Consider the following 22,501-nt stretch of genomic DNA (forward strand, 5'->3'; position numbering starts at 1 on the left):
ATAGATAAGTTTTAATAGGATATGCATAAGATTATAAAAATCTGGTAGGAAGGAAAGAAGAATTGTTGTAATCGTGTACGTAGAGGAAATGGGCAAAATGTTCGAGTAGGATTCCACATGAAAAGTGATACGAACCAGAACAGGTATCAATGGAAATATAGTGAAAAACAGGGCAAATATAGCTTTATTGATAATAATGATGAAGAATTACAGATGAGATTAGGAGAAATGGGATCCTAACACTGTAACTAACCAGAGCAACGCTCAGTAAGGCCAAGTTAGACTTGGACCTGCATTCTAACAAACTTAGTAAAAATGATAAGATGCTTCTCCAATCATATCTGACTCCTTATATTGTGGAAAGGAAGTTACTACTAGCTATCACCCTTCTCTCTCTTGCTCTACGTCACAACTAACTCTTCCTGCCAGCTGTCCTTCTTCTAGAATAAACTAACCAATTCCTAGGCCCCACATGGTGATCATTAGCTAATGATGACTCATTGTCAACATTTGCATTCTGAGTCCTAACAATACTCCCTCCTGAAAGACTTGTCTTGTCCTCAAGACAAAAATTTGGAAATTGACTCTTCATCATTACTACATCTTCCCATGTAGCCTCTTCTATTTTCTGACCCTTCCAATGAATGAGAACCTGGTCCACTTTCTCATTTTGCATCCACACAAAACGATTAGCCAACACTGCTTCTGGCTCAATTGACACCCCCTGTTCACCTTGCAATTCTGGTAATTCTTCACTATCATGGTAATTTCCAACTGCCTTTTTTAACAAAGATACATGGAACACTGCATGGACCTTTGACCCTTCAGGAAGTTTGAGACGATAAGCAACAGCTCCTACACGTTCCAATACAGGGTATGGACCATAATATCTAGCTGCCAATTTTGCATTGATCCTGCAGACCACAGATTGTTGTCTATGAGCCCTTAGCTTGACAAAAACCCATTCTCCAATCTCAAAGCTTCTGTCACACCTCTTTTTATCAGACAACTGTTTCATTCTATCTTGGGCTCTGTGCAATTGTTGTCTTAATTGTCTAAGAGCTTCATCTCTATCCACTAGCTCTTTTTGCACAGCATCCACTCTAGTTTCTCCATGCACCCAGCGTGTAATAACTGGGGGTGCTCTCCCATAGACCACCTCATAAGGGGTTTGCCCAGTAGCTGAATGATAACTAGTATTAAACCAGTATTCAGACCAAGAAATCCAATTGGCCCATGTTCTAGGCTGATCAGTTATGAAACATCTCAAGTATGTTTCCAAACAACGATTCACCACCTCTGTTTGACCATCAGTTTCTGGATGGTAAGCAGTACTCATTTTAAGTTTAGTACCCTGTAACTTGAACAGCTCTCTCCAAAACTTACTCATGAAAATTGGATCCCTGTCACTGACAATAGATAAAGGAATTCCATGTAATCTTACCACTTCTCTAACAAAAATCTCAGCAATGATTTTTGCTGTATAAGGATGCTTCAATGGTATGAAATGCACATATTTTGACAATCTGTCAACTATCACCAGAATTGCTTCATAACCTTTAGATTTGGGTAGCCCTGTTATGAAATCCATTGACAAATCCTCCCATATGCGATCTGGGATAGGTAATGGTTGTAATAAACCACCAGGAGAACTAGTCAAATACTTCTGTCGTTGGCAAGTATCACATGCTTTGACAAATTCCTGTACAGTGTTCTTCATACCAATCCAGTATAAATTTGCAGCAATTCTTCTATAAGTTTTGTAAAAACCTGAATGACCTCCTTGAGGAGTGGTATGAAATTCAGACAATAAAGTTTGCACCATGGAAGAATGTGCAGAAATTACTAACCTCCCTTCATACAGCAAAACACCATTCTTGTACTCATAACCTGGTTTGGCTTGAGCATCTTGTTGCAATGCTTCTATAATCTGCTTTAATTGAGGATCTTCATGTACTTCAGATTTCAACATGTCTTCATCTTGCCAATGTACACTACTGACAAACTGACACACCTCTCCTTCATTCACTCTTGAGAGTGCATCAGCCCCATTATTGAGCCTCCCAGGTTTATATATTATATCAAAATCATACCCTAACAATTTTGCTGCCCAATTCTGTTGATCTGCAGAAACCATTCTCTGCTGTAACAGTTGCTTCAAACTCTTTTGATCAGTTGAAACTATAAATTTCCTCCCAATCAAATAGGGTCTCCAATGTTGTATGGAAAGAACCACAGCCATCAGTTCCTTTTCATAAGCTGACTTGGCTAGATTTCGAACCCCTAAAGCTTTACTGAAATAAGCTATAGGTTTCTTATCTTGCATCAGAATGGCCCCAATTCCACTTCCTGAAGCATCAGATTCAATGACAAACTCTTTACCGAAATTTGGTAAAGCAAGTACAGGGGCAGTAGTCAAGCATTTCTTGAGAGTTTCAAAAGCATGAAGTGCTTTTTCATTCCACACAAAAGCATCCTTTTTAGTTAATTCAGTCAAGGGCTTAGCTATCTTCCCATAGTCCTTGATGAATTTCCTATAATATCCAGTTAGACCCAAAAATCCCCTCACACCTTTTACATTCTTGGGAATGGGCCAATTTGTCACACTCACAATTTTACTAGGGTCCACTGCTACTCCTTGATATGTGATTAAGTGCCCCAAATATTCCACAGATTTCTGACCAAACTGGCATTTTTTCTTATTAGCCACAAGTTGTTGAGATTGCATTATGTGTAATACTTCTTTCAAATGACTCATGTGCTCAGACCAGGTTTTACTGTAAACCAATATGTCATCAAAAAAGACAAGAACAGATTTCCTCAATAATGGTTTGAATACCTCATTCATTAGACTTTGAAAAGTTGATGGTGCGTTCATCAATCCAAAGGGCATAACAAGAAATTCGTAATGTCCTTCATGTGTACGAAATGCAGTCTTGTGGATATCTGTTTCCTTGACCCTAACCTGATGGTACCCTGATTTAAGGTCTAGCTTAGAAAAATAGCTAGCTCCATGTAGCTCATCCAGTAATTCCTCAATCACCGGAATAGGAAATTTATCTGGTATGGTAGCTTTGTTCAACGCTCTATAATCCACACACATCCTCCAGGAATTATCTTTCTTTTTAACTAATATAACAGGACTAGAAAATGAGCTGGTACTGTGTCGAATAATTCCAGCCTTCATCATTTCATTAACTTGTTTTTCAATTTCATTTTTATGATGGTGAGGGTACCTATAGGGTCTCACATTGACAGCCTCTGCTCCTTCTCTTAAGGTAATAACATGTTCCTTTTTTCTTTTTGGTGGCAATCCCTTTGGATCTTGGAACACATCTGCACACAAACTCAACAGTTGTTCCAATTCCTCAGATTGATTCACCTCTAAAGAATGTAGGACTCCACAACTTACCTTATTCTTCTCTTCCTTCCCACCTATTCCTCCCTTCAATTTGGGTTTACCAAGCACACTCTGTAATGTTTCCATCATGCTGAGTTGACTTCCTATACCCTTCATTGTGACCCATTTTTTATTGAACCAGAAACTCATGGTGTGACTCTTCCAATTAACTATCATATCTCCTAAAGTTCGCAGCCATTCAATACCCAGTATCACATCTACACAGCCCAGTTCGAACAACTGAACATCAACAACCACCTTCAACCCATCTACCATGATTTCTAAACCTTCACAGGTGCCCTTGGTTCGCGAACATGACCCATCTCCAAGTTTAATGTTCAAAGATGAATTGTTTTGAACGTTCCAATTCATTTTGCGCACCAAACTTTGTGAAATAAAATTATGGGACGCACCACTATCAACCAAAATCACCACTGGTACTTCTTGAATCGTGCCTTGTAACTTGATAACTTGTGGTATTGTTTGGCCTGTATTCCCCAATTGGAAAAGATTCATCATACTCATTTCTCCTTGTACTTCCTCTTCATCCTCCACCTCGACAGCTAACAATTTTCCTTCACCATCGTCTTCGTCATCGTCATCAACCACCAACACTTTGAGATGTCTTTCTGGGCATTGATTCTTTTGGTGATTTGCTCCACCACATCGGAAGCACAAACCCTTTTTCTTCCTCTCCATGATTTCGTTGTACGATAAGGAGGAGTATCCACGGTCTCTGAAATTGTTACGTTTGTTACCATTCACATTGGGCCTTTCATGTCTAAGCCCACTGTTACCATCCTTGGGCCCATCGCCTGCTCCAGATTTAACAAAGACCCAGTCAGCCTTATCTTTTTGTGATCCAATGGTTCCGGGTCGATTCGACCCATGACCCGATTTATTAGATCTAATATACCCAGATCCATATTCTCTTTTCGTTTCTCTTTCAACAGCTCGCGCCACCTGCAACACCTTCGACCGCGATAAATCTCCCATCACCGATAAACTACGCACCTTTCCACGCACCTCCTCCTTCAATCCATGTAAGAAATATCCCAGAAATTGTTTATCCGGTAGCCTAGGAATTTGAGCGGTTAGATACTCAAAATCGTTGATATAATCATCAACGCTTCCTCGTTGTCGAAGCTCTGTCAACTGCTCATACACATCACCTTCACCGTGTCCTCCATATCTCTCCAGTAACGCATGTTTCAACTGCTCCCAATTCAATTCTTCGTTCTCATTAATTAATGAGTTGAAAAAATGAATTGTTGGCCCTTCCATGCATAACTGAGCTAGATTCACCTTAATCTCCGGTCGTGTGTTCTGGACACGGAAATAAATCTCAGCTCGTGAAATCCAACCAGCTGGATCTTCACCAACGAACATAGGTAACTCCACTTTTTTCACCGAACGGCGAAACTCAGCCAAAGCCTCTCCATCGAGCTGGTTACTGCCCGATTGAGAAACACGTTGCGCTGATCCTTCAGCAATTTTTTGTGTTGGATCCTCAACGATCCTTTCATTCCCAACTTCCACTGATTTTCCGATGCTCTTCTCGAACATGGCGATGAGTTTTGCTTGGTTTATTTCCATGTTGGCCAAGGTCGTCTTGACCCCACTGATCTCTGCTTCCAACGAAGCAATCTTATCATCCATTCCTCTGATTAACTGAATTTGAGAAGTGTTCTTAGGCATTCACTGGTCTCCGATATCGATCCGGCAGGTCGGACCAAATTGATACGAACCAGAACAGGTATCAATGGAAATATAGTGAAAAACAGGGCAAATATAGCTTTATTGATAATAATGATGAAGAATTACAGATGAGATTAGGAGAAATGGGATCCTAACACTGTAACTAACCAGAGCAACGCTCAGTAAGGCCAAGTTAGACTTGGACCTGCATTCTAACAAACTTAGTAAAAATGATAAGATGCTTCTCCAATCATATCTGACTCCTTATATTGTGGAAAGGAAGTTACTACTAGCTATCACCCTTCTCTCTCTTGCTCTACGTCACAACTAACTCTTCCTGCCAGCTGTCCTTCTTCTAGAATAAACTAACCAATTCCTAGGCCCCACATGGTGATCATTAGCTAATGATGACTCATTGTCAACATTTGCATTCTGAGTCCTAACAAAAAGTATCACATATGGAGCCAAAAACCATTATACACTTAATAGACTAATATATATGTGTGATAAGTGTGAAAAAACACTAATATATGTTATACTTGTTGCGATACCACTGATATTTAAGTGTGAGTTAAAATAAATAAAGTAAAAATTGAACAACATATAAATATAAATAAGAAGATTCATAAATTTAGTATTTTAAAATTTTAAATTAAAATTGTAGTGTTCAACTCATTTATATAATTAACATTATCAAAACGCGATTGACTTGATCAAATAATATGAGAGGTTTAATGATATATTTTTTTGAATGACATATTATTAGTTGTTAGTATATTATAATGTTATATATTAGTTTTTTCTCTCTGTCTAAAGTTAAACCCAAGACTTACAACTCAATAACCCTTAAATCAATTAGCTTATCCAGTTGAACTACCATTCCACTCAGAGGTAATGATACATAAATCCAATACTTGACCAAATTTTGTGAAACTATAATATCCAACTCATTTATTTGATTGCTCAATCCAATATGGGGCATCATATTCTTAAGGATCATGTTAACTAAGAGGAACACTTCTAATGTCCCTATGACATATGTTAAGAAACCCTAAAGATTAGAGCTGGGTATACGGACCAAGGTCCGCGGGCCAACCCGTTTAACCCGCAGCCTGCGCGGTCTTAAGACCATTTTTTTTGGCCCGTTTATATTTTTGCCCGTGTGGGTTGGACCGTTAAAACCGCGGGTTATGCGGGTTAAATCCGCGGGTTCGCGGGTTAGCCCGTGACCCGCATTCTTTCTTTATATATATAATTAATTACAAAATTTACCATTTATAAATAATTTGTTCCATATCCAAATCCAACACTTTTAACAAAAAAAAAAATGTCTAAACCTAATTATAAAAAGCAATAACACACTCCTATTTTTACTCACGTGGACAACAACAACACAAAACATCAGGATCCAATTCAAGTGTTACAATGGAGGCATCAAGCAGGAGTGACTATTTTCCTTCAGTTTTCAATTAGTTAATTATATACATTACTGTTTTGTTTTTGAATCGGTTGGTGGTATTAGATTTTTGGTTGTACTTTTAATATTGGTTTGGATTATTAAATTTCTTTTTTATATTTTGAACAAGTTAAAGTTTTTATTCAATATCATTTGGGTTTATTTTATGGATTTGAAGTATGTGTGGAGAAATAATTACCATAAAAACGAGTTGAATTTTATTTTAGTTGCATTATTTTCAAAGAGAAGATAGATAAACTCAATGATATATCACAAACTTTATTTATTTTTATTTGTTAGTTCAAGTTATAACATAAAATTATTAATAATATATTTTTTTTAGCTTTTATTATATCAATATTTTACTAATTTTGTTTATTTTTTTGAAAAAAGTTTTTTTTTTGTAATAGTCTGCGGGTTAACCGTTTAACCCGCGGGTTTACGCGGACCGAACTTAGACTTAATTTTAAAACTCGTTTATATTTGATGACGGGCTTGTTCGCCCCGTTTAATATGCGGGCTTATGCGGGGCGGGTTAAACGGGGCGGGCTAGCCCGCATACCCAGCTCTACTAAAGATGTAAATTGTGTATTGAAAATAAACATTCTTATATTTTAAAATGATAAAATGAATTACACAAATTTTAAAACCGTTTTACTATATTAGTCTCCTTTTTCCCATTTTTTTTACTCATAATATTTTCCAATTATTAAACATTACTAATGTAGTTATTAACCCCCCTTACATATTTTTGTTTCTCTTTTTATTTATTTATTTATTTATTTTTATTATTATCACACTTTTAAGATATGCCAACTTTTTTTTTTGATTGAAAGATATGCCAACTTAATTGAGATATCTATTCAATTCTTAATGCCTAAATGTTCTCTTAGCTTAAAAAAAATGTAATTAAAAATATAAAAAGAAATGTAACGTGGCAATTGGGGCATCATATCATAGTAGTATTAGACATTAGTAGTAAGTGACCGGCCACAAGATTTTGGAAAGGTAGGAACCGAACCACCAAAATGGCTCGCAATTGCAATGCGTTGTTGTACCTAAATAAGAAGGTTCAACTCCAACGACTCCACTACTAATTTTTTGGATTCCAAACAAAGATAAACGACCTTCTCATTCAACTTCCTTTTTTGTCCTTTTACGTTAGGTATTTTTATGGATAAGATTCATTTGCTGCCTCCATTCTTCCACCATCTTCTTCTTCCCTACTTTTCTCATTCATATTTATTAATTCAATTCAATTCAATTTCATTTTACAAATACACACATATTTGACCATTTAGGAAAAAATAATATCTGTTGAAAAAGATTACATTCAACTCCCATAAGTTTTATCTTCTTGAAATGGACTTGTTCATTAACAATTTTTTCCTAACAACTAGCATTTTTTACATGTAGTTTATAATATTTTTTATAGATTACTTCAAGTAATTTTTAAATGTATAGATTATCAATTTTATGTCAATTTCACTTGTTTTATCTTAATTGCAAAAAGCTTAATTGCTAAAAACACTTAAAAAACTTAAGGGCCCGTTTGGTGCACAGGATAAGAGACAGGATAGTATAACTGTATCATATCCTGCTGCAATCCAGTGTTTAGTGATACATCAGGATATGTTTATTATCTAAAACTTTTAAAGTATCAAACTATTACAAATACAAAATTTAAAGAACTTATCAATATATTGGTCTAATTAATATTCAATGTTTATCCGCTATTTCATTTCAAGTGCTAGTTTACTAAATACTACAACTTCAATCTATTATCTTTTAGTGTTAGAATTCCACACTTTTAAGAAAAACAAGTAGAAAATTCTAAATTTGAATCGCAATCTTTACATATTGTAAAATTTTTATCAATTAAATTATGCTTCCTTACTTTTTCACAAATTAGTGTGTAATATTTTTTCTGAAGTAGTTTAATGATTAAAATTTTACTTTTTAAAGAAAAAAAATAATGGTAAAAATTACACCTTTTTAAAATGAATAAATGAGAGTATTAAGATTCGAACTCTCAGATCCTGCATATAACATGCAATATTCCTATTAACTAAGATATGTTTCCGGACAAAATTTATCTACCAGAGTCTATAAAAAACATACATTCCATATTGTGTGAACAAAAATTCAAACTAAAATCCTATACAATGTCCAACACGCCGTAACTTTCAAATTCCTCGTTCTTTATCTTGTGTCTTTGTCTGATTCCTACCTAGTCCACACGTCTTTTTTTTCTGCCCCTTAAAAAAAGAACCCCAAATCTTCCTTCTCTCATATATCCATATCAAGTTATAAATACCCTTTTTCTCTTCATTGCCCTCTTCAAACCAACACAACACAACTTCAAAGTTAAAACATACAACTCATTCTTTCATTCACTTCTAACAATAAACACTATTTATCATCTCTTTTTCAAAGATGGTTGATTTAGAATGGAAATCAAAGATGCTAAACTCAAACATATCACCAAAATCACCCAAACTGTCCTTACCCTTACCCACTTTACATCTCCCACTTCCACTTTCACCAAACGACATCACAACAGCGTCGTTAAATATTTGCACTGCATACGACAACTATCTCCGCCTCCCTAACCTAAAAACCCACTGGGCCACCACCTCTTTCCCTAATTGGGCCAACGAGCCCATCATAAAGCCCGCCTTAACTGCTCTCGAAATCACTTTCCGTTTCATCACAACCATTTTATCAGACCCAAGACCATACACCAACAAACGCGAATGGGCCCGTCGGGCCGAATCACTCACAAAAGCCCAAATCCACCTCATCGCTATTCTCTCCGAAGAAGAGGAAGAAAACCCAAACACACGTGGCAAAGCACCGGTAAATGACGTCATCAACATAAACAAAAATCAGTTTAGATGCTACAGTGAACAAAGCTTGCTACCAAAACTCGCCACGTGGCAGCAATCAAAGCAAATAGCACAACGAATATTTTCCACCGTGGAATCTGAAATGATGACGTGTAGTTACACGTTAGGTTTAGGTGAACCGAATTTTAGCGGCAAATCGATTCTCCGTTACGACGACGTTTGTAAACCGAGTTTGATCCACTCCTTAGAAACGACGCCGTTTGATCATGTAACGAATTACGAGAATCGTAATCTACACGCGATTCACCAGATTTTCGAGTCATGGACACGCGCAGCGCGTGTATTAATGGAGCGTGTGAATGAGGATATAGATAACAGAGCATTTGAGAAAGCCGCGAGTGAGATCTACGCGGTGGAAAGAATCTGGAAACTTCTAATCGAAATTGAAGATTTACACATGATGATGGATCCAGAAGATTTTCTAAAACTAAAGAAGAAACTAGGAATGCGATCATGTAACGAAACGGTGCCGTTTTGTTTCCGATCAACGGAGTTAGTTACGATAACGAAGATGTGTAGAGATCTGAGACAAAAAGTACCGGAGATTTTGGAAGTTGAAGTGGACCCCACAGGTGGTCCCGGAGTAATGGAAGAAGCGATGAAGGTTTATTCGGAGAAGATGAATGGGTACGAGAAGGTTCATTTGTTGCAAGCGATGCAAGGGATTGAATCGGCGATGAAGAGATTTTTTTATGCGTATAAACAGATTTTGACGGTTATGATGGGAAGTTCTGAAATGAATTTGGAATCGTTGAATCGGATTTTTCTTGAACCGACTTGGTTTCCTAGCTTGGATGCTGCTAAGACTTTTCTTGGATATTTTTGGGAAAATTACGAAAATAGTACGATTAATTGGTAATTTTAATTTACGAGATTTTATACTATACTACTTACAAATACAGGAGATTAAAATAGAAATTATCCTTTCCTTTTTTGTATGTGGGTTAAATTATGTAATAGGCTGTGGAGTGTGGAGGCATTTGACTTTTGTGAAAATCTTTCTACGTAAAATATTTATATTTTTGAGTCATTCTTACAATCTACTACTTTGTTTTTTTCCCGCTTTAAATTGATCTATCTCATTTTTATTGAAGAAGAAAAACATGATCTTATGTGATTGAGTGAGTATGAATAGGTGAGTGCAAGCTTCAACATCTTCAACATCGTCGGTTGAGATATGTGAGAGCCTGAGAGGAGGTAGTAGTATTAGTATCGGACGCTAAAGTCAATAAAAGAGCAATTAGTGTAAGATTTTTAGGATTAGAATTGTGTATGTTAGTTAATTGTAAGAAAACGTTTATATAAACACATGAAAGGGGCTGTTGAGGACCGCTAAGAACAATGCACCATTTAGGTTTGGATTCGGTGGACGGTGGAAGCATTACTATTTATTGATTGATTGAGGCATTTTTAGTAGGAGATGATTCAAGGTTGATGGAAAGATTTCATTGATTTGGCCTTTGTACAAGGGTTTTGAGATGACCGTGGATTGGACCTTTTGCTAATGTTAAACAAAAAAGAAATAGGTGTGTGAAGTAAAATTTAATTATTCGCCTAAAATGTAAAATCTTTAAGTTGTTTTGTGAAATATTTGATGTAAAACAATCGTAAAGATCATATTGTCAGTAAGGATGAAATCCGTGGTGGAGTGGAGGGTGTGGTGAGTTTAAACCAATCTAATAGCCTTTACAACATGATAATAACTACTCAAAGAGGTTATTGATATCCTTAGATTGAAGAGGATAATAGGCATATATGGCAATGGGGATTGATTTTGAAAAGGTATTTCATGTACTCCATCCGGTTCTTAATATAAGAGACACTTTGCTTTTTAGATTCATTGCGAATTTAATGTATCTAGTCAATAATATGGATTAAATACATTAATCTAGAAAGTCAAATTTCTCTTGTATTAAGGACAAGAGGGAGTATATGATAAGGTGGATGCTTGTGGAGAATATGGACACACCTACTAAGTTTAGATTATCAATACCGAGATTGTGATATCTCTATCTGAAGTTGTTAAAATCACGGTTCAACTATAACTTTGAATTCAGTAAATTCAAATGAATTTACTAAACATGATTCATTCGAATTTAATAAACTCAAAAATAAAATTGAGTTTACTTACTTGACCGGACTCGTAATAAAGTTGTAAGAGTGTACATTTAGTACTCAAGAATGAAGTCTATTATTTGGAAGTGTTATTACATGCTAAAATTAAATGCATATTTGAGTACCAAGATATCTAACTTCAAGTTGTTATATCCAAGAGGAATGGTTCAAGGTATGGGAGAAGTGATAATGAATCTAGATCAAGGATATCCTCCTGATAGTTAAACAATGGATATTCAAATAGTGATGGGTTGTTCAATTTTTTTAATTTTTTTTATAGATGATCTATACGATATAAACTTTCAATTTAACGGTGAATTTTGTAAAATTCGTATTCATTATAGTGTTTTCGATGACTTGTGCACGGTGCACAACTTGAGAGACTTGTGCACCAATATTCACCATAAACTTTGCCGATTAATAGGTTGTGAATGAGATCAGGGCCGGTTCCGAGATTTTGGAGGCCCGGGGACAAATAATAAAAATAGATTTTAATAAAAAAATATAATATAAATAGTATTTTTCCGTCAAAAAAAATATATATAATATTTTTTTACAAAAAAAATCATTTATTTAAATTATAAATAGTATTTATCAACAATAATTATTTATCGATGTAACTAACATAAAAAAAAAAAAAATCATTCCACAACGTTGAAATTAAACCAATAAAATGAAGAAATAATTAATAGATAAAAATAACATTTTCACAACAATGTAAATGTTGTTATGGATGAAGCTTTGCCCTTTCTATGATCAAGAAAAAGAAAAAATCAACAAAAGTTTGGCTTAGAAGCAATTTTTAATTTGTAAGAAGTACCGACAATAGATATTGTAAAAGAGAAAAAGAGATTAAATTAAAATCAACTACATTTATTATGAATTCATTTCTTAAAATAAAATTAAAAAATTGGTACAGGTGAGTTTTGAACTCACAACCTTAACATTAAACCCTTGGACCAACAGACCAACTAACATTTCTTGAAATTTTCTCTCCGAAAGTAATACTTAATTAATGTTTCATATTATGGACTTGGAAAAAAATAATTTTGAGGCCCCAATTTTTTGAAGGTCCTGGGCTGTGGGCCTGGTTGCCTTGGCCCAAAACCGGGCCTGAATGAGATATGTCATGTTTCATTTTAATTTTGAAATGAGGGAGTTCACAATCACTTTATATTTTATTGAAAACACACGGTCCAAATGTAATTTAACTAGTTAGGAACTTAATCACAAAACGAAAACAATTAATATCAAAAAATAAACTCGATCTCATGTCAACTATAAATAAGAGTTAATCTCATTCAAGTAATTCTCCACCATACATTAGTAAATTGGATTCCTTGCTAACAACAATATTGATGCAAAAATAGATTTGAAGTACAAAGATAAATAAGCAAAATTCATAAATGATATGATTTGAAACTACAATTTGATGAAGAAACATGAAAATAATTATCATTAGCAAAAAAATTAAGCTCTTACTCCTGTTTGTCTGTCTTCCAACTTTGAAAATCGACAAAATCTCTTAATTTAAAAAAACAACAATGCTTCTGGGAAAGAAATACATTCAATCAAACTAACTTATTACTTAAATGTGACAAATTTTGTGTACAACAATGCTTCTTTGGAATGTTTTATAGGTTTACTAACTTATTTACTTTACCTCTGAATTTAAAAAAACAACAATGGTGTTTTATTTACAACTTACAACCATGCTTTTGTCTCTCATTTGTTTTAATGTTCATGGAGAAGAAATACATTCAATCAAACTAACTTATTACTTATAAAAAAATTTATAGATTGAATGAAATTAAAATTTAGAAATAAAAAATCTTATGAAAACTACCGGTATATCAGTTTGGTTTTCTCCTCAATTGAAGTTTACAAATAACAAATAAAACAAATTAAAATTGAAACAAATCAAATCCAAAAAAAAAAATTGATACAAATCTAAAAAAACAAAATCTAAAATTTAACAAAAACAAATCAATCATATTGTGGTGGAGAAAACCATCTAAATCCCACTAACAACTCCTAAAAGGTAGGGATTATTAACTAAAACATAAAAACAAATCCTAATAAATATGTAATTAAATAAAATCCTAATTATCTAGTGTAAGCAAATTTTCCATCTAATAACCACAACCAATTGAAGAACAAAAAAACTGAAAGTAAGAACATAAATAGTACTTACAATCAACAGACATAGTGTTGCTATATTTTTCTTTAATCAATTAAAGTTTATAAAACTTACCCAGTCAAACCCTAATTTGTAAACCTGACAAACAATAAAACATTCCAAAGCAAGAAAAATGATATGATTTGAAACTAAAATTTGATGAAGAAACATGAAAATAATTATCATTAGCAAAACAATTAAGCTCTTACCCCTGTTTGTCTGACTTTTTAGAGCAGTAAAGCATCCAACTTTCGAAATCAACAAAAATCTCTGCATTTAAAAAAACAACAAAATCATCATGATGAACAATAAAACCCAATGGCAACAAAAAGAGGATTAGAAAGAGGAATGAAAAGAAAATTAGGGATTTGGAAAAAAGAACAAAACTGAAATTACCTGTTGGATGGGTCTTGAAACAGGTTGGAGGATTCGATTGAGAAGATTGAGAAGAAAACCTAATTTGCAAATATAGACAAAAAAGAAATAAGCCACGTAAAAATCAGATGATGAAATTAAATCCATAAAACAACAGATAGATGGAAAAGCAATTTGAAACCTTTGGAGATTATGGCTTGTGCCATCCAAGACGGTTGATTCATGGAGAGAGAAGAAGTTTGAAGGAATCAAGGAGAGAGATGAGTAAGAAAGTGAGTTTAGATATTGAAAAAGAGTGAGATAAATTGAATTTTGAATTTTGAAATTGATTCTAACAAAGGAGAAAACAACAGTAGTAGCAGCAGCAGCATGAAAGGGACGGGTCAAGCTGCAAAATTTGAATTTTGAAAGTATTAGTCAAAGCTTGTAGAATAGGATTGCAAAGCAGCTTTTGGTTTTTCACCAAAATGGAATGGTGTGAAGATGGAGAAAGAAAGCAACAACTTGTGGGCGTCAAAATGGAACGGTTTGTCTGTGACTGAATTGTTTTTTTTGTTTGGCGTCAAAGCTTTTCTTTCTTCAGGATTGGGCTTTGTTGGGCCAGACTGTGTTGGACTCAAGTATTTTGGCCCAGCAAGCAAGGAGGTGAAAGGGAGGGAAAAGAAATTCAAATTGCTGGCCAAAAAGAAGCAAATTTTTTCAAATTCTTCCAGCTAGGATTTATGCAGAATGAATGTGGGAGTGACATGTGGCTAAAATTGCCATAAAGCTGAGTTCAATTTGTGTAGTTTTAATGATAGGTCATACATGCAATTATATCTAAGATGGTAAAAAGGGAACATTTGATTATTTTTAAGAATTTTCATCCATTTATTAAATTTTTAAAAGATGATAATCCAAAAAAATTAATTAAAAACTACTTGAAATGAGAATTTGTTGAGTAAATTTTCTTGAAAATTACTTGTGCTAAATAACTTTTCAAAAATTACTATAATAGCAAAAAACACAAAATAGTTTAAAGTTTTTTTAATAATATTTTTTTTACATTTTGCAATAAAATATTATACAAGGAATCATTTATCTTATTTATTTCTTTATCTTTTTTTACCCACATGATTTCTTTAAACGTGCACATATTATTCTTTATCTTTTTAATTCGTAACATATTTATCATTTATCTTATTTTTTTCACATAAGTTTTTACCTTCATAAACGTACATGAAACAATCTTTTATCTTATTTACTTGCAACATAATGAAGGGTTTGAATCAAGGGGACATGTACAGAGTTTGAAATATTTCATTAAACCTTAGATTTATTTTTTAAGTTTGGTAAATTTCGAGTTTAATGGCAGTTGAAGATTTTGATTTCGGAGATTAGAAAAAAAAAACTGAAGCAAACAATTAAAAGCAAACAAAACAAAAATGTTGACATAATATAAATCTGTTGACTACACCCTATCACGTGACCTTTTACGCTGACTTGACATTTTTATTTTTGTGACTCATGATTCTTTTAAAGAAAAACAAAATTGATTAGGGATTAAAATCAAAATCATAAAATTAAAAATAGGGACAAAATTTAAAATAAAAATTTAAATATTTTTCATCTCTTCAATACCGTCTTCATTATCTATCAACACTATGTTCATCTTCTTTCGATTTGAATTTTCTGCTGTAATTACGTCACACAGTTACAACTTTCAACCGTCTGATCTGAATAGACGGTTGAGATCGTTTTACTATATGCAAGTAATTTAGACCAACGATTCAAATTTATTACCACGTAGAACTGCGTGAATTATTGACAGCAAGAAATCTCCGCAAGCCCCCGCCAAAAAGAGAACACTCCCAATGGGAACCAAAGCTAGAGAGGTCCATCTTATTCATCCTTCTTAAGCTACAATTTTGTAGCAGTGAATTTGCCATGAATCAAATTTGCCTAGTCTGTTAAGATGTCAGAGAGTTTAATAAATAAAACGACCCATTTTATGAAATTCAAATTCTTCAATAAAACAAACATAAAAATAACTCTATCATATAATTTTAATAGTAAAAACTCAATTCAATAGCACACATGTACAATTATAGGGATATTCATTTACTACTTTGACAAAGCCTATTGAACTATGTTTTTGCCTTCAATTTCATTGCAGCCCTAACAACTATCATCTTCCTTGATTTCAGAATTAGGCAAATCACTTCCAACTTGTATGATAGTACCAAATAGCTTGAAAGAACGAGTAACATTTTTAGTGTCGCAGTTGTTGGGATCGACAAACTTTTCCATTGTTGAATGTTGAAACTCTATTATTGGAATGGAGGAGTCTCCTTGTATATCACTTAATAAAGCAGCAGGATCTTCAGTAACTTTAAGCTTTTTTGTTGGGGGACATTGTAGATGCAATGAAGGTATGTTGGAATAATATTCAATCTGCCATGGACTGACTTGTATTGTATTTTCCGAGACTTTAGCTTCATCCCATTTAACCTATTATATTAAAATGAAAATCGTAAGAATCCAATATTTTCCAATCATAATAGAATTGTAATAATACTAATAATGGAAGATTAAAAAATTTAAAAAAAATAAAAAAGAGGGTGGAGGACATATAAGGACAAAGGTTTCTAATCAAATATCTACATTCAAATAAGAGAAGTGTTATATATAGCGAAAATTGAAATCGCGAGAATCAAATAAATATTGTGATTGGTCAGCTTTTATGCTAACTCCACCTTTTTTTCACCAAACACAGTGAGTGGTGTTTTCCATTCAATGAAAAATGTACACCAAGGCATTCGTGAGTTTCATGAATGATTTTCTTCGCTGTAAATAACACTCCTTTTCTAATAATTCCCGTAAGATATTTCAGGTTTTTCATTATCACCTACATTTTCTCCGTTTCTCTCTCCTAACATATTTGCACTAAATTAAATATAAGTTAATGTAAGATTTTTAAATGGAGAGAATCAAAATCTCAACTATGAATATTTACAACTTTAAAATGTAACTTCATTCTTTGACCTATTTCAACTCCTTAGAGTATAAAGTTTCTAAAATAATGTGTGGTACGATATAATATAACACATATTCACTTTAATTTAATTGCACCATATTGATGTTTAAGATAAATAACAGCATCTTGTAAAAAAAAGAAGATAAATTAACAGCAATAATAAAATAATATTGTTAATTAAACAATAACTTAACGTTATGTGTTGCATATACCTGAAGCATGTGCCATGGACGATCAGAAGGAGCACAAAGATTAGTGATTGTCCCATGCTGCAAAGATATTGAAGAATCATCATTATTCAAAGAGCGTTTAACTCTCATTCCACAATTCCAATTAATCTTCATTGCATCCTCCACAACATTAGCATCCACTACAAAATTATCACCATCATCAGCGGTCGGATAGTACACAACTTCAAACGCCTCGTTCTTTTCCGCCAATTTCACCGCCTCTATAACCACTGATTCCTTCTTTTGCATAACAGCAGGAGTAGCAAACTTTTTGACCCGACGAATTCCAACATAGATCTCTCCAGCCGAATTTTTCATAAAAAGAAGGGAATCACCACCTACAAGTTTCTTCTTGTCAACGAATTGACTCCAGTTATGAGTGAACATGTGTCTCTTTGGATTCCCACGGTAGACATGGCGAAACTCCCAGACATTACCGTGAACATCGGCGATGGAGAGTTCCTGAGTGGGCAATTTGGCTTCCAAATCAAGTGGTGGGAAGATCAATTTGGCGCATTTGCTAGGTACGGAGAATGCACCGCCGTTATTAGCATCAGATTGACTAAGAGTCTTGCCAGACGAAACAACATCATCATCACCTCCATCATCATCATCATGAACCTCAAAAGGTTCAACTGTACTACCGTCAATGACGGGAGTTAAGAGCAGTTTAGTAAAGACTTCATCGGTTTGAGGATCGGCGAGGAGATCAACGGATGAGATGATGCATGGAATGAATGGACGGTAACTATTGATAAGTGAAAGTGATTCAGTGTTTGGAGTAGGGTTTGCGTGTTCCAAGTGCCCTAGTGGGAAATAGTAAACTTTGGAATGTAGTTTTGGAATTTTGACCGTGTCGCCGGCACAACTCTGCCAGATTTTTGGATCTACACGGCTTGGTTGCTCTAGAGCCATGGTGGGAAGAGTAAAGAAATTGTTATTTGGAGAGAAAGAGTGAAGCAGAAATAAGGTAGGGTTTTATGTCTTGAAACTTGGATATAAATAGAAGTTGAGTTTGTGAGAGATTTATCTTTTGTTATGTTTTTTTTTTTTTTTTCTTTATCTTTTGTTATGTTTTTATAATCCGCACATCTCTACTAATTTGTTTTTAAATAAAACAAAAAGTTTGTTTCTTTCTTTCTTTTATACCTAAACTAAGTTTGTTTTTTAATAAAACAAAAAGTTTTTTTTTCTTCTTCTTTTAAGCCTATGCATTCGGACAATTCCACTGATTTTTATTTGATATTTGAGTTTGTTACTATATTAATGTAGAAACTTTATTTTAAATTAAATAGTTAAAAATTTGTTATATAATATTGTTAAAATATAAATGGAATTATTGTGTTAATTATTTCTTATAAACTTATTTATTTAAATTTTTATGTGTCAGTCACAAATAATTGTCCCGTGTATATTTTTAATCAAAAAATAAAATTTTTATTATAAATATTTAGGATAACTTAGTAAGTTTGATATTAATTAACTTTATTATATTATTATTAATTTTTTTTCTTTCTATTTTTATGTATAGATTGTTATATTTTGTTCCTATTTATAATGCTTTTTGTTCCTATTTTTAAGCACATCATCTTTTTATATTTTTTTATATATTTATTTTAGTAAAATTACAATGAAGAATATAAAACTTACGACGTTTTTAAAAATAATAAGGATAAATTATGAATTTTGATAGTAATTGATTTTTTAAAATTTAACGTTTTTCATCACTAAAGAGTCCAAAAACAAATCTCTAAAGAGTCCAAGTCCACAAACAAAAAAACAAACTTCACACTGTCCTCCAACAAATTTAATTTTTTAAAATAAATGAAAAATTAATTTTTCCATCTAGTGCCGTACGAAACCGACGTGGAAAGCGCACATTCTATATCGGTTAGGACCCTATGTGAAAAGTCTCCAATTTACTACATCACATGCATTTACATCGATAACCGGAGCACTTTCTATGAATGTTCTTGTTTGCAAAATTGAAATTCTTATAAGAATTTAAAAAGATGAGTGATATATCAATATTAATTTGTGGACAAAAATACGACATTCGTCTTCCTCTTCGTTCACAGTACGCAATTCGAAATATGCAAAAAAATATATTAAAAAAAGAAAAAAGTGTATAAATATTGAATATTTGTTTGATAGATTTGTGTTTTAATAACATTTTTTATTAAAAAACTGAAACACTCATACGAAAAACAAGCATTATTATATTTGGTTTCCAGTAAAAAAAAAGAAGAGGATTTACATGACCTTTTTGAATTCCTTAAACTTGTCTTTTAAATCTCGATGGCGAGGTTCCTACAGGAGGTGTCTTTAGCTCTTCATTATCTCTACAAAATGAGCTCGTGCGGGTTAGTTATGGGGAGCTACATGAAGCAACTGATGGGTTTTCATCATCCAAATTGGTAGGATCAGGAAGCTTTGGTTCTGTTTACAAAGGATCTCTTATTGCTGTAAAGGTGTTGAATCTTGAAGCACGTGGAGCATTAAAGAGTTTCATGGCTGAACTGAATGTAAAGCTCTAGGAAAGATGAAGCATCAGAATCTTGTCAAGATCATAACTTGTTGTTCAAGTGTTGATTATAATGGTGAAGATTTCAAGGCTATTGTTTTTGAGTTCATGCCGAATGGGAGTCTAGAAAAGATGTTGCACGATAATGAAGGCTTGGAAATCATAATCTTAACCTCGATCGCACAAAGTAGACATTGCTCTTGATATAGCTCATGCATTGGATTATCTTCACAATGATGCAGAGCAAGTTGTAGTTCACTGTGATATTAAGCCGAGTAATGTTCTTCTCGACGATGACATTGTAGCCCACTTGGAAGACTTTGTCTTAGCTAGGCCCATTCTTGTAGCCACAGGGCATTCAAGTAAAATTCTTTCTATGCCTTACTTGTTTTATTTTTCATAATGTTTCAGTATATCACTAACAAAACAAGAGCTCACTCACACCCCCAAACTAATTACTATATCTTTTGTTTGTTTAATTATATCTCTAGTTAATGTTATGGACACAACTCCTAAATCATTATTATATTTTTTTAAATTGGGACGGAATTTGCGACGATTTTCACTCAGAAATATTTCTTTATGCCAAGGTATTAAAAACACCCTTGTTTTTGATACATATATGCGAGTACTAAACTATCAGTTGCCTTGTTTTTGTCTTAGTTTGAGCTGAGTAAGCAAAAGGAATATATAAACTTGTTGAAAAGTTGAATTTTGGAAATGGTTGAATGTCGAATATTATGTTTTTAAAATGTATGCGTCCTTGACATACCTTTAAAATGTATTAAGCCTTTATTTCCTTTCCTTTATACTTAAATAGTTTATTAGTTACTTGGGTTGGGCACATCACAAAAAAAGAGAGAAAACAAATATATCTTATATCACTGCGTTTTAGTTTTTTTATGAGCATCTTGACTAATTTACTATGTACATATGTTACAAAAATACATCACATGCAAGTAATTGTAAATTTAAGAGCCACAAATTGTCATCACATGCTTAGTGAGAAAAATAGATATATGCTATCAAAATTGTCTAGTCAATTAAGATTTAAGAGAGTTTTGATTAAAAAAAAGACAACTAGCTAGTTATCTTCATAGTTTTGTTAATGGCTTCAATTTCATTGCAGCCCTTACAACCATCTTCGTTGATACCAGAATCAGGTAAATTGTTACCGGCGGATAATTTTATGATCCTACCAAATAGCTTAATCGAACTGGGACTAACTTTACTGGCCTTGCAGTTGTGTGTACTGGCGGACTCGCGCTCTGTCCTCCTTGATAAGGCAAACCCCGGATCAACTCTAAGCCTTTTTATTTGGGGAAAATGTAGATGCAATTCAGCTATGTCGAAAATAGGTTCAACCATCCAAGGATTGACTCGCTTTGTATTTTCTGAGACTTTAGGTTCATCCCAATTAACCTATATGATATTGAGATAAAAAATTGTTAGAATCCAACATTAAAATGTAATCTACCTATATAGTAAACATATGTAAAGTGTTAACAAATCATGTATGAAGTTATTGGACCTATTTAAAGTATAAAGTTTCTAAAGTCATTGAAGTTTGTTTTCATGAACTATCAACTATGCATCGTCTAATTATGGAAAAATCATGTTGGAAAAACGATGTGGGACTTTAACAAATATGTGTATACCTGAAGCAAGTGCCATGGATGATTAGAAGGAGCAGAGAGATTAGATATTGTTCCCTTTGAAGAATCGTTATTCAAAGGAAACTTAACTCTCATTCCACAGTTCCAATTAATCTTCATTGCATCCTCCACAACATTAGCATCCACTACAAAATTATCACCACCGGCAGTCGGATAGTAAACAACTTCAAACGCCTTGTTCTTATCCGCCAATTCTGCTGCCTCCATAACCGCTTTCTCTGTAATTCTCCGACTTCTTGAGATATCAAACTTCCTACGAATTCCGATAAAGATCCTTCCGGCTGAATTTTTCAAGAAAATTAAAGAGTCACCAACGACGAGTTTCTTTTTGTCCACAAACTTACTCCAGCCGGAGGTGATCAGGTGTCGCTGGGGAGTCCCGGTGTATATATGACGAAACTTCCACACTTCACCGTGAACATCGGTAAAGGAAAGCTCTTGAAACGGTGCCGGTTTGGCTTTTAAATCAAGGGGAGGGAATATCTTGATAGCGCAGCCACTTGGTACCGAGAATGCACCGCCGTTATTAGCATCAGATCGGGTGAGAGTCTTGAAAGACGAAACAACCTCAACGTTGTTTTCTTGATCTTCATAGGGAACGTCAGGAGGTTCAATTGTGCCGTCAGCTACGGGAGTAAGGAGTAATTTGGCGAAGACCTCATCGGTGTGTGGATCAGCGAGGAGATCAATGGCGGAGATGATACAAGGAATGAATGGACGATAACCATTGATAAGGGAAAGTGACTGAGTGCTTGGAGAAGGATTGGAATGTTCTAAGTGACCTTGTGGGAAGTAGTAAACTTTTGAATGTAATTTTGGTATTTTGATGGAGTCGCCGGCGCAACTCTGCCAGAGTTTTGGATCTACACGGCAAGGTTGCTGTTGAGACATATTAGGGATAATTAGGGTTTTTTGTGAGAAAA

The 22,501-nt window shown here is 33.9% G+C and overlaps 4 protein-coding genes and 1 long non-coding RNA gene across 5 annotated transcripts in view; 2 read left to right on the top strand and 3 right to left on the bottom strand.

Annotated features, from left to right (window-relative positions):
• LOC123920960 (immediate early response 3-interacting protein 1-like) overlaps positions 1–22,501 on the top strand; it is an 85,280-nt gene that overhangs the window by 28,841 nt on the left and 33,938 nt on the right. The gene's annotated exons all lie outside the window — the stretch shown is intronic.
• On the top strand, positions 8,652–10,499 carry LOC123920951 (nematode resistance protein-like HSPRO2). Its single transcript, XM_045973312.1, has one exon. It carries the CDS (start codon positions 8,991–8,993, stop codon positions 10,320–10,322), a length of 1,332 nt encoding a protein of 443 aa, XP_045829268.1. The 5' UTR covers positions 8,652–8,990; the 3' UTR covers positions 10,323–10,499.
• LOC123920961 lies at positions 13,090–14,648 on the bottom strand. Its single transcript, XR_006813881.1, has 3 exons — positions 14,314–14,648; positions 14,154–14,212; positions 13,090–14,027 (listed from the first exon to the last, which is right to left on the bottom strand). It is a non-coding gene; the product is annotated as an uncharacterized LOC123920961 (long non-coding RNA).
• LOC123920953 (auxin response factor 17-like) lies at positions 16,290–18,293 on the bottom strand. The gene is made up of 2 exons (XM_045973315.1): positions 17,361–18,293; positions 16,290–16,508 (listed from the first exon to the last, which is right to left on the bottom strand). The coding sequence occupies exons 1-2, from the start codon at positions 18,291–18,293 to the stop codon at positions 16,290–16,292; spliced, it is 1,152 nt and encodes a 383-aa protein (XP_045829271.1).
• On the bottom strand, positions 20,983–22,469 carry LOC123920476 (auxin response factor 17-like). Its single transcript, XM_045972739.1, has 2 exons — positions 21,561–22,469; positions 20,983–21,324 (listed from the first exon to the last, which is right to left on the bottom strand). The coding sequence occupies exons 1-2, from the start codon at positions 22,467–22,469 to the stop codon at positions 20,983–20,985; spliced, it is 1,251 nt and encodes a 416-aa protein (XP_045828695.1).

This window comes from Trifolium pratense, linkage group LG4, assembly GCF_020283565.1.
Source record: "Trifolium pratense cultivar HEN17-A07 linkage group LG4, ARS_RC_1.1, whole genome shotgun sequence".
NCBI lineage: Eukaryota > Viridiplantae > Streptophyta > Magnoliopsida > Fabales > Fabaceae > Trifolium > Trifolium pratense.